A 14,924-nucleotide genomic window follows, 5' to 3' on the forward strand; every position below is an offset into this window, starting at 1 on the left:
TGTCTCCCACCGGCGGCTGCGAGTCTTGTGTTTTGGACCCAGAGCGGAGCCGTGGCGCGAGAGCTCGGGTTTTCTGGACACAGTGAGGCGAGGGCCGATCCGTTAGTTTCAAAATAAGTTTTAATCATAAGCTTTATATACAAATTGTTGTACAATTATTTTAATAAAGGGAAATAGTGAAAATACAAAAAGCAAAGCTGGCTTCTCCCCCTCAGTGAAGTGTCAAAGGTTTGTTCGTAGCCCAGATTAGTGATGCGGTAAGTGGAGAGTCTATAAAATGGGCTCAGGGAGACTGTAAACCGACGCACTAGAAACCAGGATCCCAAACAGATCGGGCCCGACTTCCCACTGCCCAAATCATTACTCTGCAAGAGTGAACACCGAGGGGCCAGAACCTTCTAGCAAACCTGGGCACCCATAAAAACATGGTTGAAGTTACGCTAAAAATAGTTCAGCAGTAGTGAGTAGTGTAGCTGAGTCTCTCCCACCTCCAATTAAGTATCAACAGGATAGTGCACAAACTCTAAAGCACGAAGCTGTTTAGGGTGTTAACGAGCTGTGCATATCGCACTAGGATCTGTTTCTCCAAACGCTCGACTTGCGTTTCCCAGCACGTGTGGGGTTAGTTGCCTGTGTGTGCAGAGCTGGCTCCACGGTCCCCTGCTGACGGTCCGTCCCGCATGGAGTCACTGGTCCCTCGACTCGTAGAGAAGCTTGGTGGCCTATGACGTGACGAAAGAAGTGTGACCAGTCCCGTGCCCAGCTGCTGCGGGCTCCCCCCACCCCCACCGGGCCGGCAGGGCTTCCTCTGGGAGAGGTGGGCCGTACCTAAAGAAGGGCCCCGCCTCCCGAGCCCTGCCCGCCGCAGCCCACCAGGTACCTTGTGCATGGCCGCCAGCCACGCCGTCGACTGCCTCCTGCTGGCGTGTGCGTCCTCCCCGGCCGTCAGCTTCAGCTGCGTCAGGCCCTCCGCCCCCGGTGCTGCAAACCGCAGGGACATGCCTGTGGCCCGTGCGTTGCCTCCTGGAGAAGGGAGACGAGGTAAGGCCCGCGGGGACCCCAGGATCCCACGTGCCCTTGTGGTGGAGGCCAGGGTGCCTCCTTCCCACCCCTCGTGCTGGTGCGGGGGTCCCAGGGGCACCGGTGGACATCTGGAAGATGACCCCAAATTCACAGGATGGGAAAGGAACCGAGTCGCCTGGCCCTCCAGGGCCCAGGAAAAACCACATCACTGAGCCGAGAGAAAACCCACAGTGCCACCCGGTCCCACGTGGGGACTCCTGTGGTCAGGAAACCCAGCCAGGGCTGGCTCCACGCCAGTACTGATCCCGCTGGCCGTCACTCCCGCCTCAGAGCCATCCTGCTGGTGAGAGCTCGCGTACAGGCTGAGGGACCAGTGGGGACCAGCACCAGAGAGGTGCTGACACCTACCCTGCCGTGTGAGCCCCCGCAGAGATGCAGTGAGGGGACCGGCCTCTGCAGGCCGCACCCGGCTGTTCCCACAACCAGCCGCTCAAGGACGGGTGGCTCTCACGGCCTTGACCACAGAACGGTCCCGTGGGGACCAAGCGTCACCGTGAAACCCGTCTACAGCTTTTCTCCTCCGCTTCAACATGCAAACTCCATTTCTGAGCAGGACTCCACCTTGTGGAAGATTCCTTCTAGCAGACGCTGATCTCTGAGTCAAAACCAAGGGCCCACCTCTCCCCTGGGGTCCATGGACTGCAGATGACCCCCGCGGACAATTAGAGGCCTGACCACCCATGCGTGTGGACAGGCTGGTTCCTGATGGGACCCCTTGAGGCGAGTGCCCCCACTGGCAGACCACGGCTCTGCCCACCCCCTGCTTCTCTAAGTAAGGGTTAATCGGCACAGCCACGGCCACGTTCCTGTGTCATCTCTAGTTGCTTCTGCACTTTCCAAGGATCCAGGCAGCCGGCAAAGCTAAGAACACGCACCCCCTGGCTCTCCACAGGCCGGCAGGCAGCTCCTTCGGCCACCGTCACCTCAGGCAATTGTGCCACCTGCCCCCGCCAGCCCCAGGGAAGACAAGGTTCTACGGTTTTAAAGGTTCTGGAAAACTTCTGGCACAGCGGGGTTCACTGCACCCCCAGAGTTTCCAGAAGGGGGCGTGTGGCGCCAGAAGCCCCCGGGCCCTGCCCAGGGAGACCATGCACCAGGCCAGCTGGGATGTGGCCTTCTCCCTGGCCCAGGAGGGGCCGGGATGAGGTGGCCTTCCTAGCGGGAGGCAGGCACAGGAACACCCCCGCTGACCCTCAGCTTCTCTGGGCCCTGCCCTCTGTACCCGGGGGTCTTCGACGCCCACCCTGCCACCGGCAAGCAGCCTGGAATCCCTGAGCACACCGTGCGGAGGGCACAGAGGCGGAGCGCTGGCCTGGCCCTGTGACCTCGGCGTCGGCATCCAGGAGCTCAGGCCGAAGTGCGGAGCTGGCTGGGAAGGGGCGGGAGGGCGCCGGCCGTGCCCCGCTGCCCCTGCGCTCGGCGGGCTTAGGGCCGGTAGATGCAACCCTAAACCCCCTTAGGGCTGAGAAACCCAGCAAACCAAATCCATCTCTACCCCCGATGCTTCCATTCATGCTTTATGTACCCGCGTCTCGGGCCCAACCCCCTTTCAAATCGACCAACAGAAGTGACTGTGCATTTCCGAGGCGTGGCCTGGGCTGGACTGCCCGGTGGCAGCAGCAGGGCCGGAGGAGGGTAGCAGGTGGCTGACCTTCAGAGGCGGGCTGGCTCCCCAGGAGGCTGGTGTAAGTGTGAGTGTCTTTTTCTACATCAAGAAGGCGGGCAGGCAGGAGAGGAGAACAACCAAGAGCCAATCAGAAAACAGAAAGCAAGAAGGATTAAGTCACGTGGGTTTTTGTCAGCACGGAATGCAAACTCTCTTCCCGTGGAAAAACAGCCAGAAGCGTAGAAGTTCAGGTGGAAAGATCCAGAATGGGCTGAACGTTCTGGAAGCTCACCAAGGAAATGGAAAGGAATCTCGTCCCCACGGGTGCCTGACAGGAGCAGGAAGTGCCAGTTCCCAATCAGCCACCACGCCACACCCTTCTGAGCACCCGGATGACGCCGCTGCACTGGGAACGTCATCCTTGGTTTGAGGCCAACGATAAATGGTACCGAAGAGCTTGTATGTGACACGCTCAGGCAGATTCTCCTGAATTCGCTATCTTACACGTTAAGCCCCATTCACCTGGCAAGTTCCTAAAACCATGTACTAAATCCAAGCCCCTAGAGGACGACGGGCTGGCTCCTCAGAGACCCTGCCGATAGACTCCGTCCTCGAGGCCCCTGTGTCATCCCCAAAGTCGCCCGCGCCGGCACCAGACTTCCTGCCGCACTCACCTCCGGGCGGAAAGCCTTCCGTGAGGATCTGCACAGTCGAAATGTGCGCAATGTCAATCTCGTGGCGGCTGTCCCCATCCAGAAGCAAGTACCTAGGAAAAAGGGTGTCCGCACCACGTTACCCCGGGGCCGATGTGACAAGGCTGTCCGTGCCCAGCAGCCTCTGCCTCTCACCTCTGGTTGTTGGAGAGACGACAAACCATGGTTTCTGGCTTCTCAGAGTTTCCAAAAGTTACGAGAAAAGTAGCTCCTTAGGATACAAAAACAAACGTGAGAACACAACGAGCCCCTCCACCCCTCACCGCCCCCCGGCCCGGCAAGGCCAGCTCCCGGGGAGGCGCGCACACGGGACGAGATGAGACCAAGTGAGTCAACGGCGGTGGCTGTGCCCGCAGGTCCCCGAGGTGAGGCGGCAAGGCCATGACGGAGGAGATGCTGCAGTTTTGTAAAGCACAGGGCGCTGCTATCGGGAGAGGTTCTGTGCACCCTCCATGCTGCCGGCAACGTCCCATCCTTCCCCACAAGGCACCCACACGCTCCCGGGGGAGCCAGGGTGGCACCGGAACGGGACAGAAGGTGCACAGAACCGGCCCGGAAGGATCGTGGGACAGGTGGCAGAAGGGAGAAACACGGTGGGGGGCGGGGGGTCGGCCTTCAGAGGCTCCTGGGGAGGGAGATCCACAGTCCGTGGAGCACCTCCTCTGATGCCACCCACGTCACAGGGCCCCGTGTCCGCACACGCTCCACCCTGGCCCAGGGCCCCACACCCGATGGCCGTCCCAAGCCCTGCGGAGTCAGGCTGCCACTTTAGGCCATATTCCTGTTTCCGTAGAGCAGAGGCGGCTCGATCCTTCCATGGGAAGCTGGGGGGGGGGGGGGTGGGAGGACAGCACTCTTCCAGGTCGCCCGCCAGACGGACACCCAGGACCCGGCGACGACCCGAGCTTACCACTCAGGAGCACCTTGAGCTGCTTGTCGTAGAACTCCGCCTCCTTGTGCGACACCAGGGCGCACTCGGCGCACTGCCGCACAGGGTCCACGAAACACATGCGCCGCAGCGGCACCTTCTGGCCACAACACTTGTCACAGAAGCACTTCCCACACCGGCGACAGTGGTGCTGCGGGCGCAGGGGTGGTGCTGAGGGGACAGAGGACTGCCCCCCGCGCCCCCCCCCCCCTCGGGACCACCCGTCTACACACGCGGCCCCGTGCTGGTCTTCGCCACTGGAAGGAGGAGCTGCCAAGGGCGCCGCGCACACGGCAGGGCGCCCTGCGTCCCGCGGCCCACCTGCCAGGACGCCCCACCTCTTCAGAGGACGACACCCCTTTGAGGGCAAGACCCGCAGGTACGGCGGCGCCCAGCTGGTGGCATGGGTCACCGTCTGCTGTTCTCAGGCAGCCCCCAGGACACTCGGGTGCGTCGGCCGCCCCCCAAGGGGCTCAATGCCGGCCTGGCCCCCCACCCGACGGCCTCAGCTCACCTTTCTGGTCAGGAAGTCAAACTTCGCGTCACACTGCATGCACCTCGGGCACTAGGAGGGAAGGAGCGTCAGGACTCAGCTCGGGGTGCTGCCGGGAGAGCCGCCCTCCCGCCCCGCGGCTGGGGGGGTGACGCGTCGCAGGCACAGGTGGGCTCCGGGTCCCACAGGCCAGGGACAGGGCATGAGCTCGGGGGGCATCTCGGGGACGCCGGGGGCAGCGGTCAGAGCCCGAACGGCCACGCTAGGGCAGCCACCTAAGGACCCCCAGTTCTGGTGCCGGAACCACGGGTCGGTGTCCCAGAAGGACCACGTGATTCCACGGCTGGAACTAACGGGAAGCGGCCCCGACACGCGAGCATCGCTTTCTAGGTGAAGTAGGTGACGTGGCGGCCGAGCGGGGGGGAGGCCCCCACGAGGGACGCCCCCACGAGGGACGCCTCGAGTCCCTCAGTGACACGGCCACACGTGCATCGGGACGAGGCTGAAGCGGGATGTGGATGGTGCGGGTCGGATATGGATTAAAGGCGGTCACCGCCAGGCCCCGGAAATGCCCCCAAATGCTCCTGGGAGTAAGGGAAACAGAGGGAACCGGCAGCTGGGCTCCGGGGGACAGGTGTCCAGGCCCCGCAGCGCCCGGGAGGGCAGGGACCACGGCGCTGCGCCGCGGGGGAGGCCTCCCTCACCCCAGCGCGCAGGGAACAGACAGTGCAGCGGCCGTGCGACCGGCACTGAAGACAAGGGACTCCAAATGGCCACATCGTCACCAAAGGGACGAGCTCGGGTTTCTTCTCTAACACAAGCCAAGAGTCGCTCCAGACCTGCCGCGACGGGGCCATCCTGCCGCTGACGACGCTCAGCTTCCCCCCCCCCCCCCCCCCCCCGCCCGGAGGAGGGCTTCTGATCACAGGACAGCCAGACTGCACGTGACCCGGGGCAAACCCGTCAGTCCTGCCCAGCTGGGGCCGTCCCCCAGTGTCCTTCCCTCGTCCCCACCCACCACCTTCTCTCCGCTCAGCCAGGGGCACGCTCGTCCCGCAGGGCAGCAGGGGCAAGCACCAGCCCACGCCTCCCGCCGGGTGACCTCTCCCCTGGCTCTGTGTGTCCCCTGTGGGCCTCGGCCTCCTCCAGGCAGCCGTAGGCTGGCGCACGCGAGTCGGGCAAGCGAGTAGCTCTGGAGGGATTTGAGACAGAGCCAAGTGCCCGTGAACCTGTGTTGATCCAGAGCAGAGGCCGGGGGTGCTGGGACCCCGCAATGCTCCTGGAAGGGACCTCGGACCCACAGCCACGCTGGGCCTTGGCACGTGTCCTCCCACGGCGGGCACCCTTTTCAGACACCACCCCGCAGCCAGACGGGCTCCATCTGGCCACTGCCCCTGCACTGGGAGCGGGGTCTAAGCTTTTCGAGATCGTGTGACTGACACTTTCTTGTTACCCCGTCGCTCCTAAGCTGCTTTCTGGACTTGGATACAGGGCTTGGCCCACCTCGGCCTTCCAGAATCATCTACAGAATCCCCACCGGCTTTGAGTGTGAGCTGGATACTCACTGCCCTGCCGCTGCCTCTCCCTTTTGTGAGTTCTGGAACTCGGGCCTTGGAAGCGTGGCAGGGCCCCAGCCTCTGTATGACCCCCGCAGGGCCAGCCACAGAATCCACTGGAAAAAACCAACAGCGAGGGTGTGACTGGTGAGGCCCAGCAGCCCGGAAAGCCCGCCTCACTCCGCGGGAAGGCTCTAGCGCCTCCTGGGGTCTCCGGTGGCGGCCCCCTCTTGCTCCCTCTCCAGCAACGCTAACAGAGACGGTCTCACGCTTACTGTAGGGCTTGTGTGTTTGGGTACGTTGAAAGGCCAATTTTCATCTTATTTTGTTTTTATTTGAGAGAGAGGGGCAGGGAGGGGGAGAGAATCTCCAGCAGGCTCCACCCTCAGCACAGAGCCCGACGCAGGGCTCAGTCCCACGACCCCGAGATCGTGACCTGAGCCCAAATCCAGAGTCGGACGCTCAACCGGCTGAGCCACCCAGGCGCCCCAAGACCAACCTGTAAATGTAAGGCGACAGCCAGGACGTAAAATGTGCTTGACAACGTAAGCGACACAGGATTTTATTACTGTAAATAAGCAATGAAGTGATTCAGAAAACGGGCAGACCTTCAAGACAAGGTAACTTTCTGATGACGTAACAGAAGAGAGCCTTCTAAAATTCTCAACAGAGCAATTTAACATGAAGAGAATGGGAAGAAAAAAAAGAGGCAGAGACGAGAGTAAAAATACGGCCAAAGAACTGCTATGGTGTCTGACGAACGAACTGCACCAGGAGGGAACAGAAACCACACGCGCGAGCCGGGTGACAGCAGCCGCGGGCCTGGAACCAGGGCGAGGGCGGCCACAGCCCAGACACGGGCGGGCGGCCAGCCCCCCTCACCCGCCCTACCGAGCCTGAGACCCGCCCCCCCCCCCCCCAGCACCACCGCCAGCACCACCGCAGGGCGGGAGGGGCGGGACCAGCAGGGAGGACGAGTGGGGGCAGGGCCCACCAGGAGGGTCCTGCACAAGCGGCGCGCACACCGACCCGTCGGCCGGTCGCGTGAGCCTCTGGCCAGATGACAGATGCCTCCGCTAGGGTCGCTGGGGGAGGCTCCAGCCTCGGGGGGGGGGGGGGCGGGGGGCCCCCACGCTCACCCCGCAGGCAGGCCTGGCTGACAGCGGGGCGGGAAGCTGGTGGCAAGGAGGCACCACGGAGGAGGGCGACTGGGGCAGGGGCACGGGGAGCGCTCCTCGTGAACTTTCCAGCTCCGCACGGCGCACACACCCCCCTGGCCCCCGACTCCGTGCTGGTTCGGGGGGGGGAGCCCACGGGGGACCCGCGCCCGCGGATGTGGAAGTTGAGACGAGGGGGAGGCAGGTGCCACGAGGTCAGCTTCCTGGTGGACGCGCGCGGGGTGGAGCGCGAGAAGAGGCCGAGCCCGGGTCACAGAAGGGCCTCGGGGAGCAGAGAGCGGTCTGCCACCGGACCCTCCGCAAGGAGCCCCCAGAGGTGCCCCGGGCAGCTGCAGGACCAGCACTGGCCCCGAGGGGCTCCCCTCAAAGTCTAAATAGTTGGAAGAGGGGGGGCCTGGATGGCTCAGGTGGCTGAGCGTCTGACTCTGGACTTTGGCCCAAGTCGTATCAAGGGTGCGTGAGCCGGAGCCCCGCACGGGGGGGGCGGAGCCTGCTTGGGACAATTTCTCCTCTCTCTGCCCCTTCCCCGCACACGCTCTCGCTCTCTCTCAAAAACAATTTTTTTTGGTGGAAAACAGAATTTAGAGAGTTTAAAGGAATGTCAAAAACAAAGCTACTGTAACAAAAGAGCTTGGGGACACCTGCCCGTCCTCCCTGGGGGCCCACCCGCTCCCACAGCGCCCCCCTGCTGGCTGGAGCCAGGCCCTCGACACTCCCTGTCTTAGGTTTCTCAGACACAAACAAATCCGGAAAATAAGTTTTCACGATATATGCACACGGGACGCCTGGGTGGCTCAGACGGTTAAGTGCTGCCTTCGGCTCAGGTCCTCATCTTGTAGTGTGTGAGTTCGAGCAAGATCAGCGCAGATCCTTCAGATCCTGTCTCCCTCCCCCTGCCCCTCCCACCAGCTCCGAAAAAAAAGAAACAAAAAAATATTTTTAAACAAATAAAAAAAACCAATATATGTATTAATGTATCTTTATTGAAAGACAATCCTTTCTAAAGAATAAGAGAATTACTCCTAAAATATTAAATGACTCATCTCAAAGATTTAACTCCGTCATGAGTGAGGGAACCAGCAAACTGTTAAAAAACCAGCTCAAAAGAGACAGGAGGTCCTGGGGAGGGGACGAATGTGACAGTGGATGCGAAACAGCTGGCATCGCAGGAGACATGTGTTCCTCTTGGGACAGGGCCCGCCTGTGTCTCCCCACCCAGACCCCCATCACCAGGGGCTCTGAGCCAGCGGCGGACGCAGCGCCCCAGACACGAGCCCGCCCCGGGAGCAAGTGCTGGGCCTGCCCGGCCCCCCCCAACATCAGAGGCTTCTACGCAGCCACAGGGCCCAGCACCCCCATGCGCTAGGTGGTGTGCCCCCCGCCTCGCGGTCCCCGAGGCGGGTGAAAGCCCCCGCCTGTCCTGTGCCTGGCAAGTGTCTGCAGAGGACCCCCTGGCCGTGTGACCTCGATGACTCACAGTTGCCCCCGACCACCTGTGACAAGGCTGCACACGGACCCCAAATCCCCATTCCTCACCCCATTCTCGACCGGCTGCCCTGTCTGTCCAGACTCGTCGGTCGGAACAAATGCCCATTCACCTCGCTTGCTCAAACCTGAGTCAAGCTTCCCTCCTTCCTTCAGGCCCACGGATGAAATCCCACCCTCAACCCGTGTGCGACAGGCTGACCTGGGGTGCCGCAACCCCCGATCGCAGGTCACAGGTCACACGATCCGCGCCCCCTCGCTGAGTGGACGCCTCCCCTTCCCACCTGCTCTCGTCCATTTGGGTCCTGGGTCCCTCCCCGCACAGAGCAAGCCCTTGCCAGGCCGGAGACACCGGCAGATCCCCCGGGTTCGGGGTCTCCCTCCGGCAGCAGCTCCTCCCCCTGCCTAGAACAGTCTCTCCCAACTTGGGATTTGGTTTTGATCTGACACCCGTGCTCTCCTTCCCACTTCTGTGACCACAGAGTATCCACGTGTCAAAATGACGGCCCCGAGCTGCCGGCGTCGCTGGTTATACCCAGCGCGGAAGATGGAAGAAGGAGGGGTGCAAAACTACAGGGCTTTTACGGATGAAACAGTATCTCACGGCCTCGTGCCCAGAGAGCCCACCCCCAGGCTTCCTCCTCCCCGAAGCCACTAGGGAGCCACGGACTGTGCATCCTCGGGGACCAGCAACTGTTATTTCCGGGGCAGGAGGCCAGCTGGGAGGCTGGGAGCTATAGCTGGCTCAGGGCAGGCGCACGCGCACGCACACGCACGCACGCACACACACACACACCCCAAGTTGTCAACACTCTCAAGGGACGTCCCTGCAGGCCCACACGACCAGCCTGGTGCAGGGTCAGGCACCTAGTAAGTACACAACAGACGTGGAACGGGCTGGCCTCAGAGTGGCCCGAGATGAGACACGAAGGACCATCCACAGATAGGTCAGCAACGCTAATTGGCAAACAACCGGAAGCGGGTGGAGGCTATGGGTGGAGGTCTATGGGTCACCCTCCTGCCACGTTCTACCTACTTCCCTTCACCCACTCCAAACCACCCAGACCCACCTGCCTCTCACTACCGGTATCCCCAACACCCGAGTCTCCCCCCTGCACACGAGGGTCCTGGTGTCCCACACGCACTGAACAGGCAGGGGGCAGCTGGGGGCCAGGCTAGTGGCAGGGGATCCGCCCCACCCCCTTCCCCCGGAGCTTCCAGAACCCCAGACTGTTTCTTTTCCTCCAGAACACTCGCCGTGCTAACCTCTGGCCTCTTGGACCAGGCCCCAGTAGGCTTCAAATCCGCTTCCTTTTCGAAGCTCACGGCGGTCCACCCTCCCGTCCCTCCTCCCCCAGGCTCCCTGGAAGGCCTCCAGGGCTCCTCAGGTCACGAGTAAGAATTCCCACAAGCAGGGGGCAGGGGGGCTCCGAGGGGCACCTGCTACCCTTTCTTTCTAGGTGGAAAGGAGCCCCCCCCCCCAACAGAGAGACAGACTCAAATAGATCAGGCCAACTCTGCTCGCTTCCTGCTGTTCCACTCAGGCCCGAAAACACAGGCACTTTTCCAGGAAACACCCCTGGGCACGGGAAGAGGGCACACGGAGCTATAGCTGTTACCCCAGTGTGCAGAGGTGGGGGCAGGGGAACCGTGCCTGGGTCCAGACACCCTTCTGGGACTCCTTGCAGACGCCCACCGAGTCCGGTGGGGCAAAGTTCCGCAGGGGGGCAATCGGGCAGAGTCTCTCCAGACTCCTGGGGGGGCGGGCGGCGCACTCCCCGACCACCCTCGATCTGGCCACAGATTAAGTGCCAGAGGTTCACGGCCTCCCTCCCCACTGCGGGAGTGCGCGGTTCCCTTCCGTGTGCACGACCTTTCACCCGCCCGTCCCCACGACGCTCCCTGCGATTCCCACTTCCCCAACCACAGTAACACGTGTCAGCCCCAGTAACCCAGGAAGGAACTCTGTGACACGGACACATTCAGGAGAAAGACACACATTCCTTTATCTCTGACTTTCCACAGCACGAACCGGGGAGCCCAAGTGGGGAAGGTACGCGCTGTCAGCTCAGAGAGTACCAGCACCAAGGGTAAAGGCGCGCAAAATAAAGAGCACAAACAGGGCAACAGGGGAGGGGAGGGAAGGGCCCGGGGAGCACGCGACGGTGGGGAGGGCGGGGGCGGCGGCGGGCTGGGCAAGAGGGCGGGGAGGGCAGGAGGGCGGGGGCGGCGGCCGCTGGGCCTCTCCTCGCCGCCGCCCTGCCCCGCCGCCCCTCCCCAGCTCGGGCGGGCCTGCCTCGCCTCGGACACCTGATTTCACTCCGGTGCCGACAGCCTGCAGCCCGTAACTACCGTTCTGGGGGAGGAAGGCGTCTCAGGACGCAGGGGCGCTTGTCACTTAAAGCGACTCAACCATCACGGCGCGCTGACTTCTTTAGGACGGACGGATCTACAGGAACGCACGGAGTTCCTCCCCGTGGCCTCCCGGAGCTGAGAGCTGCTGGCTTATGGGATCGGGTCCAAACCCCCTGGCCTGCCACGCAAGGGCCTTCAGAAGGGGCCGCACCCACCCCGCCCACAGGGACAGCGCGGGGCCTCCCCACCCCTCACCCCTGCAAGCAGGTGCGGTGCCCGCCAGGACGCCCTCCTTACTGTCCACCTGCAACCTCCCACTCAAAGCCAGCCCTCCGCTCGCACCGCGCGGCACCCCCCAACCCGGAGCGCGCCGCCTTCTAAGGAGGCGGGGGGCCTCTCCACCCCCCACCACGGGGCAGGGGCAGCGACGGCGTCTCAGGGGCCCCAGCTGAGCAGCTCATCCAATGGAAGTGGAATTCCCACGTGACCTCGCAGGTGGGCCGAGACCCGGACAGAGCAGGAGGGGCGGTCCTTGCGGGACGCACCTGAGTGGGGAGTGGGCGAGCCTGGACGCCCCGAGAGGGAACCAGGCAGAGGGCACTGTGCCCAAGGCCCCGGGAGGGCTGGAGCGCGGTCACCGGGAGCCCGGGGTACCGACGGCGGCCGTGGGGGGCCCCGGAAGGGCAGCGGGAGCCAGACGAAGCGCTTCGGGGGCCCGGGTCGGGGCACCAGGGAGGCACGGCGGGCCTGGGGCGCGGACCGGGTAGCCTTAGCCTCGGAAGGGGATCCGGGGCGCGGACGGGGGTCTCGGGCGAACAGGGCGCGGACGGGGGGCGGGAAGCCGGCGGGCGGTGGCGACCTACCTCCTTATCCGGGACCCACTGCGGCTCCTCCAGGCCGAAGGGGCTGCCAAAGGCGCGGTGCTCGGGCACCATGCGCAGGCCGCTGGGGGAGCGCACCAGCTTCTTGGCGTCGCGGCGCGCGGCCACCTCGGAGGACATGACGCCGCCACAGCGCTCGCCCGAGGCCCGGGCCCTCGCCCCGTCAGGAGCCCCGCCCCGCCCGCGTGGATGACAACGGCCGCGTCCAATCGCCACGCCCGTCCGGGAGGGCGGGCCAATCGGTACCCGGGACCCGCCCCAACGCCGAGCTGTTCAATCCACGCAGTGGCACCTCCCCGGCCACTCCGCGGCCCGACACCAATCGGCAGTGAGGGCCCGCCCAGGCACGCCCCGCCCCCCTCGGGAGGATGGAGACTTTGGATTGGCCAGTTAGTCTGCGTCGTATGCTGCTTCCTCTCTCATTGGCGAATCCAGGCAGGGGCGCCCGGCTCTCATTGGAAGAGGAGGTTGTAGGGGGCGGGGCAGTGCGAAGAGGCGAGCGGAGCGCGCGCGGGGTGAGAGTGGCTGGCCGTGGGGCGCGCGGCGCGGGGGCGCGGGTCGTCCGCACCGTCGAAGCCCGCGGGCGGGCGGAGGGGACAGCCGAAGCCGGGGTCCTGGCGGTGGGAAGGAAGGTGGGCTCGGAAGCCGGGGTGCGGGGGCCGCAGAGGCCCGCCCTCGGGGCTGTCATCCGTAGGGACCGGAGCAGGCCGCCGCGCTGGGTGAAAGGTGAGCGAGGACTGCATGAAGTCGGGGTGTGCAGGGGTGGGGGAGGGCGGGGTCATGGTGGGTCTGCGGGACCCCCGGTGTGGAGGAGCCGCTGGGGGGAACGGGACAAGATGGTTCAGGGGCTGGGAAGGGAAGGGGCTCTCAAAGGAGGAAGAGGGTTTTGAGAAGGGACGAGGGCCCAAGTGTCCAGGCCAGGCTGCTCTGGAGAAACCACCGTGGTGCCCAGGCACGGCCCCCAAGTCACCGGGGGGCGTTCCCTGCCGGGAGGGCTCATCACCCCCTCCAGGGAGGGGAAGCCAGAAAAGATGCCCGGTCTGGAGCGAGAGCCGGCTGCTCCCACCCGGGGCGGCACCCCGCAGGCAGGAGAGCGGGGAGACTGAGCAGCTCCTGTGGGATTTGTTAACAGGCGGGTCAAGAACTTGGAACAAACAGCCGGGACCTGCCTCCCACTTGCTGACTGTGTGACCTTGGCTTGTCCGTTTCCTAGTCAGCCACACTGAGGTGGCAACACTGCCGTTGCGAGGCTTGAGTTCGTGTTGTGCGAGGTGCCTGGAACAGTCCTGGGAACGGACTGTGTGTCTGATAACTGTCTGCACTCCTCCGGTGAGTTTGGGGCATCAGTGGGGCCGCCTGTATTCAGCTTTGAACTTGCGAGAGACACGGGCTTTGGTTCTGTTCTGTGGGAGATTTGGGCAGCCCTCTCTGTGGGGGCGCCGTGCCCTGCCCTCTTTTGTAAGTCCGCCAAAGCTACTGGAAACCTGAGTCTTGCTGCCCGGAGTGCAGGTGGGCCGGTGGGCCAGTCTGTCTGTAGCTGGAACTTTCCATCCCTGGGAGGGGCAGGGGTGGGATGGGGTTGGCAGTCGGGGTCCTCAGGCCTCCGCCCAAGGGGCCCTGAAGCAGGAGAGTGTGATTCCCCCTGGGAAGGCTCAGGGCTTCCCTCTGGCGGGACCTGAGTTGCTTGAAAGTCATATTCGATTCTACTGGTTCCCACAAACGTTGGGTTCTCTCCTACAGCTCTGACCCCCTCGCCCAGCGGCATGGCATGTTAACTGTCCCCTTAAACAGGAACTTAACGTTAATGCTCCGGGAAGCTGCTTCATCTGTCCGGGCCCGCTGTGGGCGTGCTCCGTGCCCAGGCCTCTCCCTTGCTGGAGGAGCGCGGGCCTGGAGGATGGCTGGCTCACGCCCCTGCCTCTAGGGAGGTGGGGGGGACAGGGCGCCCACCTGGGCCTGTCTGTCCAGCTCCCGGTCAGTGTCTGGTTTACGCAGGTGCTCCACCAGTGGTCACTCTGCTTCCGGATGCCCCGTTCCCCCACCACATAGGTTCGAGGCGCTGTGGTCACCTGCCTTGATATCCTGCCGTGTCTAGTGGCTGGTCAGAATCTGAGTTTAGTATCCAGGCACGTCCCTCTCCTGGCCATTCATCTTCACAGTCCAGACCCCAGTCCAGCCTGTTGGCCGCGTGTGTCACATCAAGGCCTTCCCTCCCCCAGGCACGCCCCAGGGCCTTTCCACAGTCTGGGGGTGGGGGGGACACGCACCGTCTTTGGAATTTGGAAACAACAGACTTGGTATCTTGTCCAGGCGTTCTCTTGTCCCGGAGGAGGTTTTGGGTGGTGCCTCCCTGGGTCACCTCTTCCCGCTCTTGTCCTCAGGGCTCCCAGAGGTGCTCTCCCCACCAAGCCAGGAAGGCACACCGCATGTCCTTTGGCAACTTACTACTTGTCCTGGAGATGATCTTTTTCTTGCTTACCTGCTTTCTGTCTTCAGGAACCAAATGTCACACACATCACCAGCCCACTAGAACCTTCCATATGCTCAGGGCACCTTCGGAGCTCGTCACCGTCCTCACCTCCTCTCGCTGTGTGTGGCTGGCACTGGGGCCCTGCGTTCAGGCACCTCTGACGGTGACCCCGCTGT

At 63.5% G+C, this 14,924-nt stretch overlaps 1 protein-coding gene across 2 annotated transcripts; it reads right to left on the bottom strand.

Moving 5' to 3' along the window:
• Nucleotides 1-102: 102 nt before the first annotated feature.
• ZFYVE21 (zinc finger FYVE-type containing 21) lies at nt 103-13,210 on the bottom strand. Of its 2 annotated transcripts, XM_047080007.1 has the most exons (8): nt 12,261-13,210; nt 4,845-4,895; nt 4,313-4,481; nt 3,538-3,613; nt 3,364-3,455; nt 2,735-2,788; nt 881-1,023; nt 103-722 (listed from the first exon to the last, which is right to left on the bottom strand). In XM_047080007.1, exons 1-8 carry the CDS (start codon nt 12,396-12,398, stop codon nt 687-689), a joined length of 759 nt encoding a protein of 252 aa, XP_046935963.1. In that variant the 5' UTR covers nt 12,399-13,210; the 3' UTR covers nt 103-686. The 2 variants fall into 2 exon arrangements, with proteins under 2 accessions (XP_046935963.1, XP_046935964.1); XM_047080008.1 differs by lacking the exon at nt 2,735-2,788.
• Between the last annotated feature and the right edge of the window lie 1,714 nt (nt 13,211-14,924).

Source organism: Lynx rufus, unplaced genomic scaffold (assembly GCF_022079265.1).
Source record: "Lynx rufus isolate CCGP_SWC_20201006 ecotype Redwood Valley unplaced genomic scaffold, mLynRuf1.p SCAF_17, whole genome shotgun sequence".
Taxonomy (NCBI): Eukaryota; Metazoa; Chordata; class Mammalia; order Carnivora; family Felidae; genus Lynx; species Lynx rufus.

Bases quoted from the DNA above. Each gene is read 5' to 3' on its own strand.
- ZFYVE21 (XM_047080007.1), bottom strand. From the start codon at position 12,398: ATGTCCTCCGAGGTGGCCGCGCGCCGCGACGCCAAGAAGCTGGTGCGC. The intron at 3,614-4,312 runs GTAAGCTCGGGT...TTGTATCCTAAG, and splicing joins GCTCAAGGTGCTCCTGAGTG to GAGCTACTTTTCTCGTAACT. The intron at 2,789-3,363 runs GTGAGTGCGGCA...TTCTTGATGTAG, and splicing joins GGAAGGCTTTCCGCCCGGAG to AAAAAGACACTCACACTTAC.